At 41.2% G+C, this 22,995-nt stretch overlaps 1 protein-coding gene across 6 annotated transcripts in view; it reads left to right on the top strand.

The window, feature by feature from the left end:
• The window catches only part of WDR19 (WD repeat domain 19), a 113,667-nt gene that overhangs the window by 83,077 nt on the left and 7,595 nt on the right, over positions 1-22,995 (top strand). For all 6 annotated transcript variants that reach the window (XM_047855452.1, XM_047855450.1, XM_047855453.1 and 3 more), the window contains 7 exons: positions 842-938; positions 2,576-2,700; positions 6,099-6,180; positions 7,864-8,014; positions 8,897-9,020; positions 9,604-9,680; positions 9,988-10,112. In XM_047855452.1, coding sequence (XP_047711408.1) covers positions 842-938; positions 2,576-2,700; positions 6,099-6,180; positions 7,864-8,014; positions 8,897-9,020; positions 9,604-9,680; positions 9,988-10,099 — 768 coding nt within the window. In that variant the 3' untranslated portion in view covers positions 10,100-10,112. The remainder of the gene's footprint in view (positions 1-841; positions 939-2,575; positions 2,701-6,098; positions 6,181-7,863; positions 8,015-8,896; positions 9,021-9,603; positions 9,681-9,987; positions 10,113-22,995) is intronic.

The following is a 22,995-nucleotide window of genomic DNA, read 5'->3' as shown; positions in this document are numbered from 1 at the left end:
GTATGTGACTCTTGGGAGTTCATTCAGACATTGGTCTTCTCACAGTCCTGATGGGGACAGTCCCCTTTGAGAACACCCCCGAGCTTGTTCTTCCCTTTTGTTTTGATGTCTGAGGTGATCTTCTTGTGAAGGAAGTCAAGTTACTGATTTGGAGAGGTGCCAGAATGTCATAGCTGGAGAGGATGGTAGCAGTCCTGATCCCTGAGTCCATAGACAGAAACAGGAGACCCAGGGAAGCTAAGTTAACCTACCAAAGGGCACAGGCCCTTAAACTGTTCCAAACCACCTCACCTCATGTCCACTTATTCTAGTAATCAGGAAAACAGTGTCAGGTATATAAAATTGTCTATAGGTGAAGAGAATGGGAACAGAAAATAATCAAAGGCCAGCGTTCTTATGGGCCAGAGAAATTTATATAGGTGTAAAAACTTTTAAGTTTTTGCAAAGTTGATATAAGAATACATTTTGCTATCGCACACAGGAGATAACTCTGTGGAGTAGCATTAGGAACACAGACTCTGAAGCCTGATCACTGTGGCTCAAATCCAGACTCTGGAGAGGTCCTGTTGTGTGTGTTTCTCATCAGTGCAATTAGTGTATAACCATGCCTTCTTCCCAAGAAGAGCATGAGGATTTAAACACATTAATATTTCTCAAGTACTTAGACTATTACCTGGCACATATTAAACAATGAATAAATTCTTGATAAAAAAATAATTTCTTTATTCAGTGGACTTTTTTAAACAATATCAAAAGTGGATTCCGACTGAAATGAAAAATTTTAGGTGTTTGTCCCCCTGGCTAATGAAGAGTGATGTTTCTCTAATGGTTTGTATGTCAGGATGCCAAGTACCTGTTCCGCTTGTACATGGCCCTGAAACAGTACCGAGAAGCTGCCCGGACTGCTATCATCATTGCGAGAGAAGAGCAGTCTGCAGGTACGTCCCTGACATTCACGTTTGTCTCGTAGTCAAGTAGTAGAATCAAGCTCCAAACTCTTTTCGAAATGCCCCGGAAAAAGTAGCCCTTTTCTAATCTAGGTTTGCTTTGAACCCAGAAGATGAGGAGAATGACCATTTCTGGGTTTCAGAGAAGTACAATAATTGACCAGCACAGGGGGATCTAGGTAACTCCACTAATGCCTTCTCTCGGTAGTGCTATTTCCTCTTCTCACGGCCTCGCAGCTCTTGTCTCCGGGACAGTGCCCTCTCCCCTCTCCAGCCCAGTGCCCCTCTCGTACGCTTCGCCACACCTTCTTTCCATGCCACGTATTTGACTTTAACAATATGAAAGAGATTGGAAAGTGGAAGATGGTGTGATGTTATTATTGACCTAGTTCTTAATAGTACGCAGGGACCATTTATAGAGCCTCCATAAGGCTTCTCTTCCCTTACATGCTCTCTAAATGTTTATTGACTAAGTCAGAGAATTAGTCTCGTATATTCACCAGTTTCTGCAAGCTGCTAGTTTCTAGATGTTCAGAAATATGGAACACAATTTTGGCAAATACAAAATGAAATGAGTCACTGCTTTACTCAGTTTACGTTGATCTGGCACCCACTGCGAGATACACGATTCAGAGGACTGTGCCACAGTCCCGCCCTCAGGGAGTCCTGATTTGGTGGGAGAGAGTTGTTATAAAGGGTGATAAGTGCCAGAATAGAACAGAAATCCACTAAAAGGGCACCAGGAGAGGGATCCACCTCACCTGAGGGTTGGGGGTGTTGTAGGGAGTTGGAAGATGGAGAGGAGAGAAGGCAACAGAAGTTTCAGCTGAGTTTTGAAAGGCTGAGATGGCAGAAGATGAAGGAGAAAGGCATATGCAGGGAGAGCAGCAGCAGCAAAGGAGGACAGAGTCAGAGGAGCAAGGGACTCCTGGGCACCTATTGTGGTGGTGGGGGGAGGCAGGAGGGGAGGGCAGAGGTAAGGTTAGGAAGGTAGGAGGAGGCAGATCCTGAAGGGCTCAGGACCTTGGCTCAGGAGTTTGCATGTGATCCCTACGGCCTTTGGAGGGTTTTATGTTGGGGTGTGACCTTGAGCTTTGACAAGATCACTCAGACTTCTCAGAATGGAGGCAGAAGCAGCACAGAGGAACACCCAATAGGACACGGCTGCAGAGAGATGGCGAGAGGCAATACAGCAGGCCTGGGACCAGGCTGGATTTGGGAGACCTAGAAGGTGACTCGGAACTTGATCGCCATCTGCTTTGGGGGCAGGTGGAGCCCTGAGGAAGAGGGAGGGGTCTAGGATGACACCATTTGCTCCCTGAGGGACTGGTTGGGTATTAGCACCATCAATTACCACAGGAAAAACTAAGCTACTTTATGTAAGAAATTATAAAGATATTGCTAATAACAAAATCTACTTGTAAAATGAGGGCCCACATTGTGATGAGCACCGGGTGATGTATGGAAGTGCTGAATCACTGTATTTTCACCTGATGCTAATATTACCCTGTGTATGAACTCACTGGAATTTGAATAAAAACTTTAAAAAATAAAATAAAATGAGGGCCCACAGAAAGTCCTCAGATTTCATCCTTTGCAATAATGCCATCTTGCCGCCTTTTTCCAAGGAAACTATCGGAATGCACACGACGTTCTCTTCAGTATGTATGCAGAACTTAAATCCCAGAAGATCAAAATTCCCTCTGAGATGGCCACCAACCTCATGATTCTGCACAGTTATATCCTCGTGAAGGTGAGGCCTTACAGTGACTTGGGACATAATCTGCCAAGTGAGTTTATCACCTGAAGGATTTTTTTATGGGCACCCCTCCATTGGATGAGAGTGATTTTCTAGATCTCTACGTTGTTAAGTGAAAAAAAGCAACATAGAATAATTGTACAATATGCTGCCTTTTGTGTACAAAAGGGAAAAAAATAAGAATGAATAAATATTCATTGCAAGTAAAATGAGAAATATACTCAGAAGTCTAGCTAGCAAAAGTAATTTCCTAAAGGGAACAAGACATGGGACAGGGGGGGCCTGGTACCATCCCAATCAGGCGATAGAAGTGAGCATATCTTTCTCCGTGTACCTTGTTTTACCTTGTTTTGATTTGGAAGCAGATAAATGTATTACCTGGCCAAAAAAAAAAAAAAAAAGACATTTTTGTTCAACCAGAGCTTATATTAATTCTAAGATCGTGGATTTTATACAATTCCATGATTTTTTTTTAAAATTTTTTAACGTTTATTTATTTTTGAGACAGAGACAGAGCATGAACGGGGGAGGGTCAGAGAGAAGGAGACACAGAATCTGAAACAGGCTCCAGGCTCTGAGCTGTCAGCACAGAGCCCAACGCGGGGCTCGAACTCACGGACCGTGAAATCATGACCTGAGCCGAAGTCGGCCGCTTAACCGACTGAGCCACCCAGGCGCCCCTCCATGATTTTTAATACTATTTAGTTTTCATCTGAATATAAAAATAATACATATTCACTGAGAAAATTTAGAGAGTGTAGAAAAGTATAATGAAAAATTTACCCTTTGAGCCCATCACCATACATAACACCTGTTAACGCAGTGCTGTATACGCCCTCCATACTTCTATGAAGACATGTGTGCATGTTTTTTTTACATTAGTATTTATGTCCAGTTGTCTGTTCTGTTTTTTCAATTAGTAATTTTTAATAAAAAACAAAATACTTCACGCAAACCTCAAATACTTGTGTACAGTTTTCTTAAATATTATATGTGTGTGTATACACACACACATAAACACATCTTTGTAAAGATACAGAATCCAACCTACATATTTTTCCAGATTTTCATTTATATCAGAATATACCTTCCCATATTAATGTTAAATTGGCATTCAGGCCAGTCCACAAGAGCTTATTTAATTTTGACAGTACCTAGGATCACAGTAGTCATATTATGAATGACTTAGATCCCAATTATCTATAACAGCAGTGTCCAATAGAACTTTCTACAGTGTTAGAAGTGTACCATATCTGTGCTGCCCCATGTGGCAGCCACTAGCCTGGCTGTGGGGCACCTTAAATACAGCTGGTGCAACTGATAAACTCATTTTTTTTCCTTTACATAATTTTAATTTTAGGGGCACCTGGCTGGCTCATTTGGAAAAGCATGTGACTCTGGATCTCAGGGTCATGAGTTTGAGCCCCACGGGTGTAGAGATGACTTAACAATTTTCATTTTTAAATTTAAACAGCCACATGTGGCTAGTGGCTACCGTGTTAGGCCACACAGTTCTGTAACACTGATTTTTTTTTTTAATATTTATTTTTGAGACAGAAAGAGACACAGCATGAGCAGGAAAGGGGCAGAGAGAGAAGGAGACACAGAATGTGAAGCAGGCTCCAGGCTCTGAGCTGTCAGCACAGAGCCCGACGCGGGGCTCGAACTCACGAACTGTGAGATTGTGACCTGAGCTGAAGTCAGACGCTTAACCGACCGAGCCACCCAGGCGCCCCTGTAACACTGATTTTAAGGGAAAAATTAGAATTCCAGCTTGCAACCCCTGAGAGTACATTTCCCTCCAGAGCAGCAGGAAGATCCGTTCTCTCATGTGGAAAAGAGTAGAAAGGGAGAAGGGAGGTCTCTCTCAGCTTCAGACCTGAGTGGCAGTGCCAATGTGCTGGGGCCACAGAATCCAGCAAGATGGAACTTTTGGGGTCAGGGGGAGGATAGAAAGAGCTGGTGGGGGGCACCTGGGTGGCTCAGCCAGTTAAGTGTCCAAGTTCAGCTCAGGTCATGATCTCACAGTTTGTGAGTTGAAGCCCTGCATCAGGCTCTGTGCTGACAGCTTGGAGCCTGGAACCTGCTTTGGATTCTGTGTCCCCTTCTCTTTCTTCTCCTCTCCTGCTTGTGCTGTCTCTGTCTCTCTCAACAATAAGCATTAAAAAAAAAAAAAAAAAAAGCTGGTAGAAGATGGGAAGCAAAAGTTAAGGAATCCTTATATAAGAAGCACCCTAAGTGATAGGGATGGTTCTCAAGTCTTTCTCTTTTCCTCTGGCATTAAGGGCTGGCCTGTCACTTGCATAGGACCAGACACCCTCTTCCCTCCCACTGCAGGGCCCCTGTGACTCTTCCCCTTTGCTGTAATGTTTGCCTCTTACACAAGCACCAAAATTCCCAAGATTTTTAACTGTGATATCAGAAGTGAAACTGTTAACCTTTCCAAGTAAGAACAAGTTCATGTGAAAATGTCAGCACCATCTTTGACACCAAGGACTGAAAAAAGCCATCCACATTTCAGGGGATATCAAGACAGCTTTGGTGGATGTTTCCTCTCAGAGGTGGGACAGGGACTCTGGCTGAGGGACAGCCTGGGAACTCTGGGTCTGGATGACTGGGCTGGGAAGTCTGAGGCACAGAGAGTCAACAGAGGACAAACAGCAGGGGACTCCCTACCCTTTAGATTCAGTTAACAGAAGGTTGCAGTGCTCAGTAAATTCTACTATCATTCATTTGCTTAGACTGGATGCCTGGGAGTTACTCTAAACTTGCCCTGCACATTCTCACCAGTTCTGCCTCCTATTCAGTCTGCTCCCCTCACCCCGCACCCCCCACCCGTCCGCTGCCCCACCTTGCCTGGATGATGCAGCAAGGTTGTGGCCTGGTCCTGTGGACTCTCCAGCTTCCTCTCATCTTAAGCATCACAGACCCTGCTCGTACTTAGTACTTACCCAATCTCAGGCCCCTCCAGCCATCGCTGCCCCTTTCCCACACGACAGGCAGTGCCCTTTTCCTTTAACAACTCATCCCCTTTCAGCCTGACAGACTCGGCCTTCAGGTCTCACAACCGCTTGGCAAAGTTGGTATCATTAGCCCTCCAAAAATGGCCAGGAAGAGATGGATCAGGGATTTGACCTCATGTCACATGGTCTAAGACAAAGTAGAAAACAGAGCACAGAGTAGAGGTAAGGCCAGTGAGGCCATGGTGCCAGGCAGCAGCCGCTGGAAGAATAAAGGAGAAATCCCAAGTGCCATAAGCCAAGTAAGGCTGCAAGGATCCTGGAACGACCCTGTTCAGGGTCATAATCAAGGGGGGATTATTTCATTTGGGACAATAAAAAGTGAATTAGGTTGAATCAAAATCTCTAAGAAAAGTAAAACATGTATTTCAGATTCATGTTAAAAATGGAGATCATATGAAAGGGGCACGTATGCTTATTCGGGTGGCCAACAACATCAGCAAGTTTCCGTCACGTGAGTACTATCTGAGAAGAGCTTGTTACCTGCACTTCTGCATTTGTGTGGCACCGTGAGATCTATAGTCACTAACTCTGCAGCCACTATAGTATAACGGTATGCCAAGACCACCTCCAGGTTTGGCAATTCACTAGGACTCACACAACTCGGCACATTGTAGTGCCGAAGGCTACGATTTATTTCAGCAAAAGAATACAAAACCAAATTGGCAAACGGAAAAGGCACATGGGGCAGAGTCTGGAGGAGCACAGGTGCAAGCTTCCAAGGGTCCCTTCCAAATGGAGTCACACAGGACACACTCGACTCCTCCAGGAATGAGTTGTGTGACAGCACACGTAAAATGGGGTCTCCCAGAGGAGACTCAGTGCCCAGGGGTTGTACGGGGGCCTGGTCACATCAGCACCTCCCGCTTGGTATGTACCGAATTTCCAGACTCCCAGAGAGCAGGTGTTCAGCATAAACCACATTGTTTGTACCAAGAGTTTAGGCAGTGAGCCACTCTTATCAGTTCTGGAAATGGCAGAAACTCCTCCAAAATCCAAGTCCCACATGCCAGCCAATATCAAGCAGATCTTTCTAAGGATAATAACCTCAACACTACACACATGGGTACTATTATTATTTTCCCTATTTTACAGAGAAGCTAATGGAGGCAAAAGAAGTGAATAACACTTGCCCGAGATCACACTATTAGCTAATAAGTCTGACTCTCTTCTCAACCATGATAGGCCACGCCCTCTACAAAAGGTCCCATTTTCCCATATGATGTATCGTTATAACATTCTTCAGTTAATAGACTTTCCCACATTCTACGACAGGGCAACACAATTTTTCTGTAAAGGGCTAAACGTCTAGGCCTCGTGGGCCAAACGGTCTCTGTCACAACTACTGTTTCTATGTAAACCGTACATGAGCATGGTTGTGCTCCAAAAGGACTTTACATTTTTGGCCATGGACATTTAATCACATATAACTTTCATATGTCACAAAATATTCTTTTGATTTTTCTCAACCATCGACAAATGTAAAAGCCATTCTTAGCTCATGAGTCGTACAAAAACAGAGGGCCAGATTTGGCTCACAGGTCATACCTCACCAACCCCTGTTCTCTAAATATATTCTTTTCTGTTACATGAAAAAAAAACTTTAACTGTATACCATGCTGGCAAATGGTGTAACAGGACACACACTCTCGTGACTGCTGGTGGGAATGGACACTGGTATATGCCTTTCTAGAAAGCAGTTTGGCAATTTGTGCTAAGAGTGTTTTTTAAAAGGTCATGCTCTTTGATCCATTAATTCACCTTCTGGATATCTGTCCTGGAGAAACAGATGCATGGAGAGAGGTTAGTGCATAAAATTATTCATCTCCCTTACCATGCATCGGCAGTCCTGCCAAATGCAAAACTTTCTCTCACCGGTAACAGGAGGATACATGCAGATGACCTCAAGCAAGTGCCGGTCCAAGTGTCCCCTGGCAAAACACAGTATAATCACAGGAAGGACATTTTGATAAGCAGCGACTTCACTGCTGTGTCCTGTCCTCGTTTAACAGGTCACACATCTGGTTCTTTGCCAGAAGACGCACATTTAGAGAGGTGTGATCCTGTTTTCCTCCTGAACAGGGACAGAGTCATGACGGTAGGAGCACTGTGCTCTCTGCTCTCGCTTGTTTTGCAGACATTGTGCCCATCCTGACGTCTACTGTGATCGAGTGCCACAGAGCAGGCCTGAAGAACTCCGCTTTCAGCTTCGCAGCTATGTTGATGAGGCCCGAGTACCGCCACAAAATAGATGCCAAGTACAAAAAGAAGATTGAGGCTATGGTCCGGTAGGCAGTGACAGCTCTTGCTATCTAATCACACTTCACAAATGCGTTTGTTAGAATACGGCTGCTAGTGTGCAGGCTCGGTAAGAGAATGGATGCGGGGCAGCAATCAGGACTGTATTCAGCTACCAGCAGCAGAAAACCCGACAATGGCTTGAACAAGTCAGGATTTCTTTGACTCCTACACAAAGCATCACAGTCCAGGGCTGGTGCTGCTGGGTCCTGATGCCAGCAAGGACAGATCCCTCTGCCTTCCAGCTTTGCCATCCAGAGCATACAGAATTTCCCTCCTCATGAAGAGGCAGGTGGGGACAAAACGTAGGGGCACGTTTGCCCTGACATTTTGGTGCCACGCCTGGGCACTAGCTTTGAAGAGATGCTAGTTAAGATTTCTCTACAGCTATGAGGTCTGACATGCTAACTGCTAGCCACGTGTGGCTATTTAAATTAAAATTAAATTTAAAATTTAGTTCCTCACATCACCCATATTTCAAGCGCTCAGAAGCTTCATGTGACTCATGACTACCATATTGGAGAGCACAGGATTAGAACACTGCCGTTGTCACAAGGAAGTTCTGTTGCACAGCCTTAGGCAGTCTTTACCACTTGAGTATACAAAGGGGAGAGACAGAGGAGAAAAAGCAAGCTTACCCCTCAGTGACCCTAGAAGAGAGGACACAGCAAGACCCACCCATGTTTTCTGCCATTTACTGTGCCGTGAACTCTAACTCCTGCATGTGGCCCACATACTGTTACGGTCTGACCAATCTTGATTCCTCTTCCCCCTTCCTGAGCTAGAGTGCAGGCTGATGCTGAGCTTCTCTCTAGTTTCAGATTCTGACTGTGAAGAAGTAGGCATGTTAAACACATGATTCCTTCTCACAGGAGACCTGATACATCCGAGACAGAAGAGGCCACAACCCCATGTCCCTTCTGCGAATTTCTTCTCCCAGAGTGTGAACTCCTGTGTCCTGGATGCAAAAATAACATCCCATATTGCATTGTAACAGTAAGTTTCTTTTTAACAAATATTCGCAATCCATCTGAATACTTGCTGTGTAAGAAAAAACACACTTGGGAATCAGATGGTCCTGGCTTAAGGCCTTTTTCTGCCACTTTCTTGGCCATATAACCTTGTGCAGTTTGCTTTACCTTCCGGGCCCAACCCTAACAATGTGTGCCTAGTGAGATAAACTGCAGGTTGAAGACAGAACATGAAGTCCTAGTTCACTACCTTGGCATACTGTAGCACTGCATAAGTGGCGGTTTTTAGTATTAATTTTAATATTAAGACCTATTAGAAAAATTTAAATACAGATTATTTGTTAATCACTAGGCTAACATAAGCTTTATTTTAGAGGAAAATAAATTTAGGTAATGATGTCACAAAATTGAACACCCTTCTATGAATGTGAGAAATGAAATCTGGCTTCAGTCTGTTTGACGCCGTCTCTTCATAGTCAATCACCTACGTGAAATACCAATTTCATAATTTAGAGGTCTGGCTTTTAACTTGAATACGTGTATCGTAACTGAATGATGGCAGGAATTTTTTAAATGATGAATTTTACTTTGAAATGTACTCTTTCCAGGGTCGCCATATGTTGAAGGATGACTGGACTGTGTGCCCACACTGCGACTTCCCTGCCCTGTACTCAGAATTTAAGATGTAAGTGTGCATTGTTTCATTCCGCCACACGGATGAGGCCTTTGATTCAACCACTCTTTTATTCTGAGGTCTCCTTATTCATGTTCCTAAAGACCCAAGTTGTCTTCTTGGAAGAACTTTCTAAATGACCTTTGTGAACATTATCCTTAAAGGGGACCTTGCATGAGGACTGAATATTCCTAATTCTTAAACTGCATGATGAACATGACTAAGGAGGTGTAGACAGGAATAGCTGTTTTTCACGTTAGAATATCCCAAAGATAAAGGAATGTATTTAATTTTACTCTGCCTTTCCCTCCCCAAACAGCATGTTAAATACTGAAAGCACATGTCCTATGTGTTCAGAAAAACTAAACTTTGCTCAACTAAAAAAAATCTTGGACTGTACCCAGTACCTGCGAACAGAGGTAGAGCAGTGAGTCGCGCGTGCAGGTAAGTGCCAGACAATTCACTCATTTCCCAGGGCATGAGGGTCCACAGAGTAGACACGGCTTTACAGTTTGTATTGGCAACACCTCCTTTTTGTGCATCATGTAACTTGTCAGATTTGAAGAATCTACAACAAACCTTTGGTGTGCTTAAAAAATGCTAAAAGGCAGGTTGTACAGTCTCCATGGTGACAAAGGCTATTTGGCCAACCAGCATCATGGATTTCAACTATGCTGTATTTTATCAAACCACATGTTCTTTTTAATCAGTCTATTAAAACCAGAGCCAGCTTATGAACAATGGAGTTTTTTAAAGTTCTGAATATATTATAAAGGTTTTGGCTTCCACAGATTTGAAAAGTCGCTTCTTTCCAAGTCTCATTTTTGCCACATGGAAGCTATACATACCCTTTCCATTTGAATTCCACTGGCAAGAATTTACTCATGGCCACAAATACTTCAAAGGGAGGCAGGGAAATGTGGTGTCTGCCTGGGAAGCCAAAAGCCCCGCCCGCCCAAACCCGGGTGTCTCGTTGAAAGGAAAAAGTGAGATCGGTTCCTGACACGGCATCTACCCTCACTTGGTTAAAATGGAACTCTGCGTTTTCTCACTACCTGCCTCCACAGTCTCCTTTCCTCAGTAAATAGCAGCTCTATTCAACTAGCCGGTCAGGACGGAAACCCGGACGTTATCGGACTCATCCTCGCCCCTTCTCCCAGTCCATGGGCAAGTCCTCTCGTCCACCTGCAGTGTATCAAGTTCCCTTCACAAACCCTCTTGGGAACTTTCTACTACACCTGCAAAAACGGCCTCCGCCTCCCCCTCCTGCTCACTGTGCTGCAGCCCTGCTAGTCTCTGCACAGCACCTGAGAAATCTTGCATTCCCACCAGTAGCACACAAAGGCTTGTCTGCCTTTTTGTTTATAATGTCCCAGTGGGTGTAAAGTGGTATCTCATTGTGGTTCTGATTTCCATTTCCCTAATGACTAAAGATATGGAGCATCTTTTCATGGGCTTTTTGGCCATTTTTGTACCTTTGGAGAACTGTCTATTCAAGTCCTCTGCCCATTTTTTAACCTGGTAATTTATCTTTTTATTGTTGGGTTATAAAAATTCGTTTTTTATTATTTATTTATTTTGAGAGAGAGACAGACAGACAGACACAGAGACAGAGAGCGAGCAGGGGAGGGTCAGAGAGAGGAGGGGAGAGAATCCCAAGCAGGTTCCACACTGTGAGTGCAGAGCCTGATGCGGGCCTCCAACTCACGAACTGTGAGATCATGACCTGAGCTGAAATTCAAGAGTCAGCCCCTTAACCGACTGATCTACCCAGGCGCCCCAAGTTCTAAGAATTCTTAATAGACCCTAGATACAAGTGTTTTACTAGATAAATCATTTGCAGATATCCTCTTCCATTCTGTGGAAGTATTTTTTACTTTCTTGATAGTATCCTTTGATGTAAAAATTTTTATTTTGATGAAGTCCAGTTTATCTTTTTTTCTGTCTTTAGTTATATATGCTATATGCACTTTTGGCGTCATATCTAAGAAAATATTTACAGCTGTTTCGCTCTAAGAGTTTTATAGTTGTTGCTCTTACATTTATATTTTTGATCCATTTAATTTTTGTGTACTGTGTTAAGTTAGGCATCCAGCCTCCTTCTTTTGCCATGTACATGTCCCAGGACCTTTTGCTGAAAACTATTCTTCCCCATTGTTACTGGGTTGTCTTTTAGTTATTGAGTTGTAAAACTTCTTTATTTGCATTTCCTAGATACAAATCTGTCAGATATATTTTGCAAATATTTTCTTTCTGTGGCTTCCCAATTCATTTCCTTAATGGTGTCTTTTAATGAGATTTTATTTTATTTTTTTTTTTTTTAAGTTTATTTATTTTTGGGACAGAGAGAGACAGAGCATGAACGGGGGAGGGGCAGAGAGAGAGGGAGACAGAATCGGAAGCAGGCTCCAGGCTTTGAGCCATCAGCCCAGAGCCTGACGCGGGGCTCGAACTCGCGGACCGCGAGATCGTGACCTGGCTGAAGTCGGACGCTTAACCGACTGCGCCACCCAGGCGCCCCGAGATTTTAATTATAATTTATATGTTGTAAAATTTTATGGTTATTGTGTCCTAAAAAAAATATTTGTCTACTAACAAGTCATGAGCATATTCTAATAGGTTTTCTTCTAGAAGTTCTAGGTCTGTGACCCATGTTGAAATTATTTTTGTTTATATGTGAGAGGAGGATTGAGATTCCCCCCATCCTGCAGCTCCCTCAAGCAGATATACAGTCTTCCAACACCATTTGTTGAAAAATCTTTCCTTTCCCCATTGAATTGCTTGGGTGCCTTTGTTGAAAACCAATGAGGTTTTAAGTATAGATGTTTCTGGACTGGACCCTCTCTTCTTTTCCATTGATGTATTTGTCCCCTATTTTAATACTCCATTGTTTTGGTTACTGTGACTTTATGACACATCTTAAAGTCCGGTACTGTGGATCCTCCAGCACTGTTACTTTTTCCGAGATTGTTTTGACTATTTTTTTTTTTTTTTAATGAAATTTACTGTCAAATTGGTTTCCATACAACACTCAATGCTCATCCCAACAGGTGCCTTCCTCAATGCCCATCACCCACTTTCCCCTCACCCTCACCCCCATCAACCCTCAGTTCTCAGTATTAAGAGTCTCTTATGGTTTGCCTCCTTCCCTCTCTGTAACTTTTTTCCCCCCTTCCCCTCCTCCGTGGTCTTCTGTTGAGTTTCTCAGAATCCACATATAAGTGAAAACATATGATATCTGTCTTCCTCTGCCTGACTTATTTCACTTGCATAACACTCTCCAGTTCCATCCATGTTGCTACAAATGGCCAGATTTCATTCTTTCTCATTGCCACGTAGTATTCCATTGTATATATAAACCACATCTTCTTTATCCATACTTCAGTTGATGGACATTTAGACTCTTTCCATAATTTGGCTATTGTTGAAAGTGCTGCTATAAACATTGGAGTACAAGTGCCCCTGTGCATCAGCACTCCTGTAGCCCTTGGGTAAATTCCTAGCAGTGCTATTGCTGGGTCATAGGGTAGATCTATTTTTAATTTTTTGAGGAACCTCCACACTGTTTTCCAGAGCGGCTGCACCAGTTTGCATTCCCACCAACAGTGCAAGAGGGTTCCTGTTTCTCCACATCCTCTCCAGCATCTATAGTCTCCTGATTTGTTCATTTTAGCCATTCTGACTGGCGTGAGGTGGTATCTGAGTGTGGTTTTGATTTGTATTTCCCTGATGAGGAGCGACATTGAACATTTTTCATGTGCCTGTTGGCCATCTGGATGTCTTCTTTAGAGAAGTGTCTATTCATGTCTTCTGCCCATTTCGTCCCTGGATTATTTGTTTTTCGGGTGTGGAGTTTGATGAATTCTTTATAGATTTTGGATACTAGCCCTTTGTCCGACATGTCATTTGCAAATATCTTTTCCCATTCCATCAGTTGCCTTTTAGTTTTGTTGATTGTTTCCTTTGCAGCGCAGGTTTTTATCTTGTTGAGGTCCCAATAGTTCATTTTTGCTTTTAATTCCCTTGCCTTTGGAGATGTGTCAAGTAAGAAACTGCTGCAGTTGAGGTCAGAGAGGTTTTTTTTCCGGCTTTCTCCTCTAGGGTTTTGATGGTTTCCTGTCTCACATTCAGGTCCTTCATCCATTTTGAGTTTATTTTTGTGAATGGTGTAAGAAAGTTTAAGAATTCTTCTGCATGTTGTTGTCCAGTTCTCCCAGCACCATTTGTTAAAGAGACTGTCTTTTTTCCATCAGATATTCTTTCCTGCTTTGTCAAAGATTAGTTGGCCATACATTTGTGGGTCCAATTCTGGAGTCTCTATTCTATGCCATTGGTCTATGTGTCTGTTTTTGTGCCAATACCATGCTGTCTTCATGATTACAGCTTTGTTGTAGAGCCTAAAATCAGGGATTGTGATGCCTCCACTTTGGTTTTCTTCTTCAATATTACTTTGGCTACTCGGGGTCTTTTGTGGTTCCATACAAATTTTAGGATTGCTTATTCTAGCTTCAAGAAGAATGCTGGTGCAATTTTGACTGGGATTGCATTGAATGTGTAGATTGCTTTGAGTAGTATTGACATTTTAACAATATTTATTCTTCCAATCCATGAGCACAGAATGTTTTTCCATTTCTTTATATCTTCTTCAATTTGCTTCATAACTTTCTATAGTTTTCAGCATACAGATCCTTTACATCTTTGGTTAGGTTTATTCCTAGGTATTTTATGCTTCTTGGTGCAATTGTGAATGGGATCAGTTTCTTTATTTGTCTTTCTGTTGCTTCATTGTTAGTGTATGAGAATGCAACTGATTTCTGTACATTGATTTTGTATCCTGCAACTTTGCTGAATTCATGCATCAATTCTAGCAGACTTTTGGTGGAGTCTGTCGGGTTTTCCATTATAATATCATGTCATCTGCAAAAAGTGAAAGCTTGACTTCATCTTTGCCAATTTGGATGCCTTTGATTTCCTTTTGTTGTCTGATTGCTGATGCTAGCACTTCCAACACTATGTTAAACAACAGTGGTGAGAGTGGACATCCCTGTGGTGTTCCTGATCTCAGGGGAAAAGCTCTCAGTTTTTCTCCATTGAGGACGGTATTAGCTGTGGGCTTTTCATGAATGGCTTTCATGATGTTTAAATATGTTCCTTCTATCTCAACTTTCTCGAGGGTCTTTATTAAGAAAGGATGCTGAATTTTGTCGAATGCTTTTTCTGCATCAATTGACAGGATCATATGGTTCTTATATTTTCTTTCATTAATATGATGTATCACATTGATGGATTTGCGAATGTCGAACCAGCCCTGCAGCCCAGGAATGAATCCCACTTGATCATGGTGAATAATTTTTTTTATATGCTGTTGAATTTGATTTGCTAGTATCTTGTTGAAAAATTTTGCATCCATATTCATCAGGGATATTGGCCTGTAGTTGTCTTTTTTGCTGGGTCTCTATCTGGTTTGGGAATGAAAGTGATGCTGGCTTCATAGAATGAGTCTGGAAGTTTTCCTTCCCTTTCTATTTTTTGGAACAGCTTGAGAAGGATAGGTATTATCTCTGCTTTAAATGTCTGGTACAATTCCCCAGGGAAGCCATCTGGTCCTGGACTCTTATTTGTTGGGAGATTTTTGATAACTGATTCAATTTCTTCACTGGTGATGGGTCTGTTCAAACTTCTATTTCTTCCTGAGAGTTTTGGAAGTGTGTGGGTACTTAGGAATTTGGCCATTTCTTTCAGGTTGTCCAGTTTGTTGGCATATAATTTTTTACAGTATTCCCTGATAATTGTTTGTATTTCTGAGGGATTGGTTGTAATAATTCCATTTTCATTCATGATTTTATCTATTTGGGTCCTCTCCCTTTTTTTTTTTAATGTTTATTTATTTTTGAGAGAGCGGGGGAGGGGCACAAAGAGAGAGGGAGGCACAGAATCCGAAGCAGGCACCAGGCTCCAAGCTCTCAGCACAGAGCCTGACGAAGGGCTCGAACCCACTAACGTGAGATCATGACCTGAGCCAAAGTCAGACACCCAACAAAGTGAGCCACCCAGACGCCCCGGGTCCTCTCCCTTTTCTTTTTGAGAAGCTTGGCTACAGGTTTATCAATTTTATTTTTTCAAAAAAAAACAACTCTTGGTTTCATTGATCTGCCCTACCGTTTTTTTTTTTTTTTTTGGTTCTATATTGTTTATTTCTGCTCTGATCTTTATTATTTCTCTTCTGCTGGGTTTGGGGTGCCTTTGCTGTTCTGTTTCCTTTAGGTGTGCTGTTAGATTTTGTATTTGGGATTTCCTTGTTTCTTGAGATAGGCCTGGATTGCAGTGTATTTTCCTCTCAGGACTGCCCTCCCTGCATCCCAAAGCGTTTGGATTGTTGTATTTTCATTTTCATTTGTTTCCATATATTTTTTAACTTCTTCTCTAACTTCCTGGTTGACCCACTCATTCTTTACTAGCATGTTCTTTAACCTCCATGCTTTTGGAGGTTTTCCAGACTTTTTCCTGTGGTTGATTTCAAGTTTCATCGCATTGTGGTCTGAAAGTGTGCATGGTATGATCTCAATTCTTTCATACTTATGAAGGGCTGTTTTGTGACCCACTATGTGATCTGTCTTGGAGAATGTTCCGTGTGCACTCGAGAAGAAAGTATATTCTGTTGCTTTGGGATGCAGAGTTCTAAATATATCTGTCAAGTCCATCTGATCCAATGTATCATTCAGGGCCCTTGTTTCTTTATTGACCCTGTGTCTAGATGATGTTTCCATTGCTGTAAGTGGAGTATTAAAGTCTCCTGCAATTACCACATTCTTATCAATAGGTTGCTTATGTTTGTGATTGTTTTACATATTTGGGGGCTCCGGTATTCGGCGCATAGACATTTATAATTGTTAGCTCTTCCTGATGGATAGACCCTGTAATTATTATATAATGCCCTTCTTCATCTCTTGTTACAGCCTTTAATTTAAAGTCTAGTTTGTCTGATGGAAGTATGGCTATTCCAGCTTTCTTTTGACTTCCAGTAGCATGACAGTTCTCCATCCCCTCAGTTTCAATCTGAAGGTGTCCTCAGATCTCAAATGAGTCTCTTGTAGACAGCAAATAGATGGGTCTTGTTTTTTTATCCATTCTGATACCCTATGTCATTTGGTTGGAGCATTTAGTCCATTGACATTCAGTGTTACTATTGAAAGATACAGGTTTAGAGTCATTATGATGTCTATAGGTTTCATCCTTGTAGTGGTGCCTCTGGTACTTTGTGGTCCTTGCAACATTTCACTCACAGAGTCCCCCTTAGGATCTCTTGTAGGGCTGGTTTAATGGTGATGAATTCCTTCAGTTTTTGTTTGGGAAAACCTTTATCTCTCCTTCTATTCTGAATGACAGATTTGCTGGATAAAGGATTCTCAGCTGCATGTTTTTCCTGTTTATCACATTGAAGATTTCTTGCCATTCCTTTCTGGCCTGCCAAGTTTCAGTAGATAGGTCTGCTACTACGCTTATGTGTCTACTTTTGTATGTTAAGGCCTGTTTATCCCTAGCTGCTTTCAGAATTCTCTCTTTATCCTTGTATATTGCCAGTTTCACTATGATATGTCATGCAGAAGATCGATTCAAATTACATCTGAAGGGAGTTCTCTGTGCCTCTTGGATTTCAATGCCTGTTTCCTTCCCCAGATCAGGGAAGTTTTCAGCTATGATTTGTTAAAGTCCACCTTCAGTCCCTTTCTCTCTCTTCTTCTTCTTCTGGAATTCCTATAATACGAATATTGTTCCGTTTGATTGCATCACTCAGTTCTCTACTTCTCCCCTCATACTCCTGGATTTTTTAATCTTTTTCTCAGCTTCTTTCTTCCATAATTTTATCTTCTATTTCACCTATTCTCTCTTCTGCCTCTTCAATCCATGCTGTAGCCACCTCCATTTTATTTTGCACCTCATTTATACCATTTTTTAATTCATCATGACTATTTTTTAGTCTCTTGATCTCTGTAGCAATATTCTCTGCTGTCCTCTATGCTTTTTTCAAGTCCAGCGATCAATTTTATGACTACTATTCTAAATTCTTGTTCCATTATATTGCTTAAATCGGTTTCGGTCAATTTGTTAGCTGTTGCTACTTCTTGGAATTTCTTTTGAGGAATTTCTTTCCGTCTCACCATTTTGGCTAGTTTTCTGTCCCTTATGCATTTTAAAAGCTTGCTGTATGCTCTGCACCTACCAGCACTGCTATATTAAAGGAGGGTCATACACTGTCCAGGGCCTGGACCTTCAAGAAGTGTTTTTTCGGGGATTGTTACTTGCTCTCTGTTGTTGTGACTTTGGTTATTTTATTACCCTACTCATAGGAATATTTTGGACCCTCCACCAGATGTGCTTTGATTTGTTCCTTGGAGTAGCCCGGGTTGTCTCTGTGTCTCAGGACCCTGTGCTTTCCAGAGGGGTTCCCCTTCCTGCTTTATCTTCCCTCCATTCATGTGATCCAAAGGGGTCTACACTGAGTGATACTCATGCCACCATCCAGTCTTGAAGTTCCTCTGAAACGTCAATTCCTTCTCAAAGTGCATCTAAACTAGAATCACCTGAAATACTAGTTAATGTGCAGATGCCCAAGCTAATCAGACTAAATCAGATACCCTGGGAGCTGGAATGTGGCATCTGTATTTTCACAAGACTCCCAAAAGGCTGCAATCATGGAAAAAGTTGAGAATCATGTTTTAGCACATTCCTGTGATCTCTCATCAACCATGTGCTTTTTGTTATACTATCATGTGTCAAATTCAAACTCAAAATTATATACTTGCATGGGACAGAAACTTTGAAAATTACACTACTTCTTTGCCAGTGAATCCTGGTTAGACTGTCTTTAGAAGGCAGTAGAGGAGAAGGGAAGACAGAGGAGGGAGAAGTCACATGCTCCTTTCTGTCTGCTGGTTCCTGCCAGTTTTATCCCCAGTGATCTTTTTTTTTTTTTCTTTTAAGTAGGTTTCACACCCAATTTGGAGCCCAACTCAGGGCTTGAACTCACAAGCCTTGCTTAACCGAGCTACCCAGGCGCCCCTTGACTACTCTTAATCCTTTCCATCTCTCTATAAAATTTTAGAGTCAGCTTGTCAAATTCTGTTTTTAAAGCATGCTCAAATTATGATTAAGATTTGTTTCATTTTCTGTTGCTGCATATTATCACAAATTTAGCATCTTAAAACAACATAATTATGTCACAAGTTTTTTGAGAAATAACTGACATTACTTGTTTTAGGTGTACAACATAATGGTTATATATACAGAAATGATTGCCATAGTAAGTTAACATCCATCACCACACAGTAACTTCCAAATATCCAACATAGTTAACTCTAGTTACCATGCTATACATTACATCCGCAGCACTTATTTATAACTGGAGGCTTGTACCTTTTGACCACTTTCATCTATTCCACCCACTCCCCACCCCAGGCATCTGGCAACCAACAAACTGTTCTCTGTTATGTAGGAGTTCAGTGTTTTTATACATATAAGTGAGACCATACAGGATTTGTCTTTCTCTAATTTCACTTGGCACCCATGTTGTTGTGAATGGCAATATTTTCTTTTATGGCTGAATAACATTTCTGTGTGTGTGCATACACACATGACTTTCTTTCTCCAGTGTCATTTCCTTTATCCAATATAGATGGACACTTAGGTTGTTTCCATATCTTGGCCATTGTAAATAATGCTGAAATGAACACAGGGGTGTAGATATCTTTTCAAGATAGTGATCTGTTCAGATAAATACCCAGCAGTGGAATAGCTGGACCATATGGTAGTTCTGTTTTTAATTTTTTGAGGAACCTCTATATTGTTTTCCACAGTTGCTGCACTGGTTTACCTTCCCACCAACAGTGCACAATGGCTCCTTTCTCTCCACGTCCTTGCCAACACCTGTGATTTCTTGGCATTTTATAATAGCCATTCTGACAGGTGTGAGGTGATGTATCATTGTGGTTTTGGTTTGTATTTCCCTGATGATCAGTGATGTGTAGCAGCATCCTTTAACATACCTATTGACCATTTGTTGTATCTTGTTTGGAAAATTTTCTATTCAGATCCTTTGACCATTTTTAATTGGATTTTTCCCCAATTGAATAGTAGGAGTTCTTTATATTAACCCCTTATCAGATGTATGATTTGCAAATTTCCATGTTGCCTTTTCATTTTGTTGGTTTCCTTTGCTGTATACAGGTTTTTTAGTTCAGTGTAGTCTCACCTGTTTATATCTGCTTTCCTGCCTTCCTGCCTTATTTTTAGGGTCAAATCCAAAAAATCATTACCAAGACTCATGTCAAGGAGCTTACCCCCTATATTTCCTTCTAGAAGTTTTATGCTTTCAGGTCTTATGTTCAAATTTTTAATCCAGTTTGAGTTGATTTTTGTATATGGTGTGAGCAAGTAATCCAGTTTTCTCACCGCCATTTATTAAAGAGCCACTCCTTTCCCCATTATATATTCTTTACTCCTTTGTCCTAAATTAACTGACCAATGTAACTGTTTTTATGCCAATACCATACTGTTTTGCTTATTATAACTGTGTAATATAGTTTAAGGAATTATGGTGCCTCCAGCTGTGTTCTTCTTTCTCAAGATTGCTTTGGCTACTCAGGGTCTTTTGTGGTTCCATACAAATGTTAGGATTATTTGTTCTATTTCTGTGAAAAATATTGGAGACTGATAGACATTGCATTGAATCTGTAGATTGTTTTGGGTAGTATGGAAACTTTAACAATTTTAATTCTTACAATCTGTGAGCACAGTATCTACTTATGTGTCCTTGATTTCTTTCATCAGTGTCTTACAGTATTCAGTGTACAGGTATCTCACTTCCTTGGTTATATTTATTCATAAGTATTTCATTCTTTTTTATGCAATTGTAAATGGATTGTTTTCTTAATCTCTGATAGTTCATCATTAGTGGATAGAAATGCAACTGATTTTTGTATATTGGTTTTGTATCCTGCAACTTCACTGAACTCGTTTATTAGCTCTAACACCTTAGTGGTCATTAGGGTTTTCTATATATAGTATCACATCTTCTACAAATAGTAACACTTTGGTTTGCTTTCCAATTTGGCTGCCTTGTATTTCTTTTTCTTGCCTAATTGCTCTGTCTAGGACTTCTAGTACTATGTTTAATAAAAGTGACAAGAATATGCATCCTTATTTTCTTCCTGATCTTAGAGGAAAAATCTTTGTAAGTTTGTAACCACCAAGGATGATGATAGCTGTTGGCTTGTCCTATATTATGTTGAGGTATATTTCCTCTATAACCACTTGGTATAAACTTTTATCATCAATGGAGGTTGAATATTGTCAAAATGCTTTCTCTGTATCTACTGAGATGATCATATGATTTTTATTCTTGATTTTCTTAATGTGGTGTTATCACACTGATTAGTTTGTAGATGAACTATCTCCATGTATCCCTGGAATAAAATCCCTCCTGATCATGGTGTATGAACCTTTTAACATATTATTGAGGCCAGTTTGCTAATAGATTGCTTATGGTTTTTGTATTCTATGTTCATCAGGCATATTGGCCTGTAATTGCCTTTATTGTGGTATCCTTGTCTGGTTTTGATATCTGAGTAATGCTGGCCACATAAAATGAGTTCAGAAATGTTCCCTCTTTGATTTTTTGGAAGAGCTTGACAATGACTGGTATGAGTGCTTTAAATGTTAGATAGAATTCACCAGTGAAGCCATCTGGCCTTGGACTTTTGTTTGCTAGGAGGTTTTTTGATTACAGATTCAATCTCCTTACTAGTAATTGGTCTGTTCAGATTTTGTTTCTTCATGATTCAGTCTTGTAAGAAAGATTCTATGTTTCTAGGATTATATCTATTTCTTTTCTAGTTTGTTTCATTTGTTGGTGTATAATAGTTCACAGTATTCTTTTATGATCTTTTATATTTATCAGTTGTAATATCTCCTCTATTTGAGTCCTCTCTTTTTCTCTTGGTGAGTCTAGCTAAAGGTTTGTCTATTTCCTTTAACCAGCTTAGTTTTATTGCTCTTTTTTTTTTTCAACGTTTATTTATTTTTGGGACAGAGAGAGACAGCGCATGAACGGGCAAGGGGCAGAGAGAGAGGGAGACACAGAATCGGAAACTGGCTCCAGGCTCTGAGCCATCAGCCCAGAGCCTGACGCGGGGCTCGAACTCCCGGACTGCGAGATAATGACCTGGCTGAAGTCGGATGCTTAACCGACTGCGCCACCCAGGCGCCCCTGCTCTTTTTTACTCTTTTTAGTCCCTATCTCAGCTTTGGACTTAGCTTGTTCTTTTCTAGTTCCCCAAGGTATAAAGTTAGGTTGTTTAACTTGGGATCTTTCTTGTTCTTGACATAGGCATTTATTGCTATCAGCTTCCCTCTTAGAACTGTTTTTGCTGCACCCCGTAAGTTTTGGTATATTATCTTTCCATTTTCATTTGTCTCCGGGTATTTTTTTTTTCTTTTGATTTCTTCCATGACCCACTTGGTTGTTCCATAGCATGTTGTTGAATCTCCACATATTTTTTAATTTTCCTTTTTTTTTCTTATAAATGACTTCCAGTTCCATACTGTTGTGGTTAGAAAAAACGCTTGATATGATGTCAGTCTTTTTAAATTTATTGACTTGTTTTTGTGGCCTAACCTATGATCGATCATTCCTGGAGAATGTTTCATATGTGCTTAAAAATGTCTATTCTGGGGTGCCTGGGTAGCTCAGTCAGTTGAGTGTCTGACTTCAGCTCAGGTCATGATCTCACGGTTCATGAGTTTGAGCCCCACATCGGGCTCTCTGCTGTCAGTGCAGAGCCTGCTTTGGATCCCCTGTCTCTCTGCTTCTCACCCTCTCTGCTCCTCACCCATGTTGTGTCTCTCTCAAAAATAAACATTAAAAAAAAGAAGAATGTCTATTCTTCTTGGAGGGAATATTCTGTAAAGGTCTGGTAAGTGCAATGTTTACTTACTGATTTTCTGTCTGGATGATCTAGTTAGGGGATGAAGTCCCCTACTCTTACTATATTGCTAACTCTCTCTTTGATCTGTGAATTTTGCTTTAGATCTTTATTTTTTTTTACTTCTTTAATGTTTATTTTGAGAGAGAGAGAGAGAGCGCGCACGCGCACATAAGGCAGGAATAGAGACAATCCCAAGCAGGCTCTGTGTTGATAGCATGTACTGTGAGATCATGACCTGAGCCAATAAAAGGTATCAGTTGCTTAACCGACTAAGCCAACCAGGCACCCCTATTCTTTTTTTTTTTTTTTAATGAATAAATGAATATCATTTATTTTTGAGACAG

The sequence above is a fragment of the Prionailurus viverrinus genome, chromosome B1 (assembly GCF_022837055.1).
Source record: "Prionailurus viverrinus isolate Anna chromosome B1, UM_Priviv_1.0, whole genome shotgun sequence".
NCBI lineage: Eukaryota > Metazoa > Chordata > Mammalia > Carnivora > Felidae > Prionailurus > Prionailurus viverrinus.
This window is presented reverse-complemented; position numbering and strand designations above follow the sequence as displayed.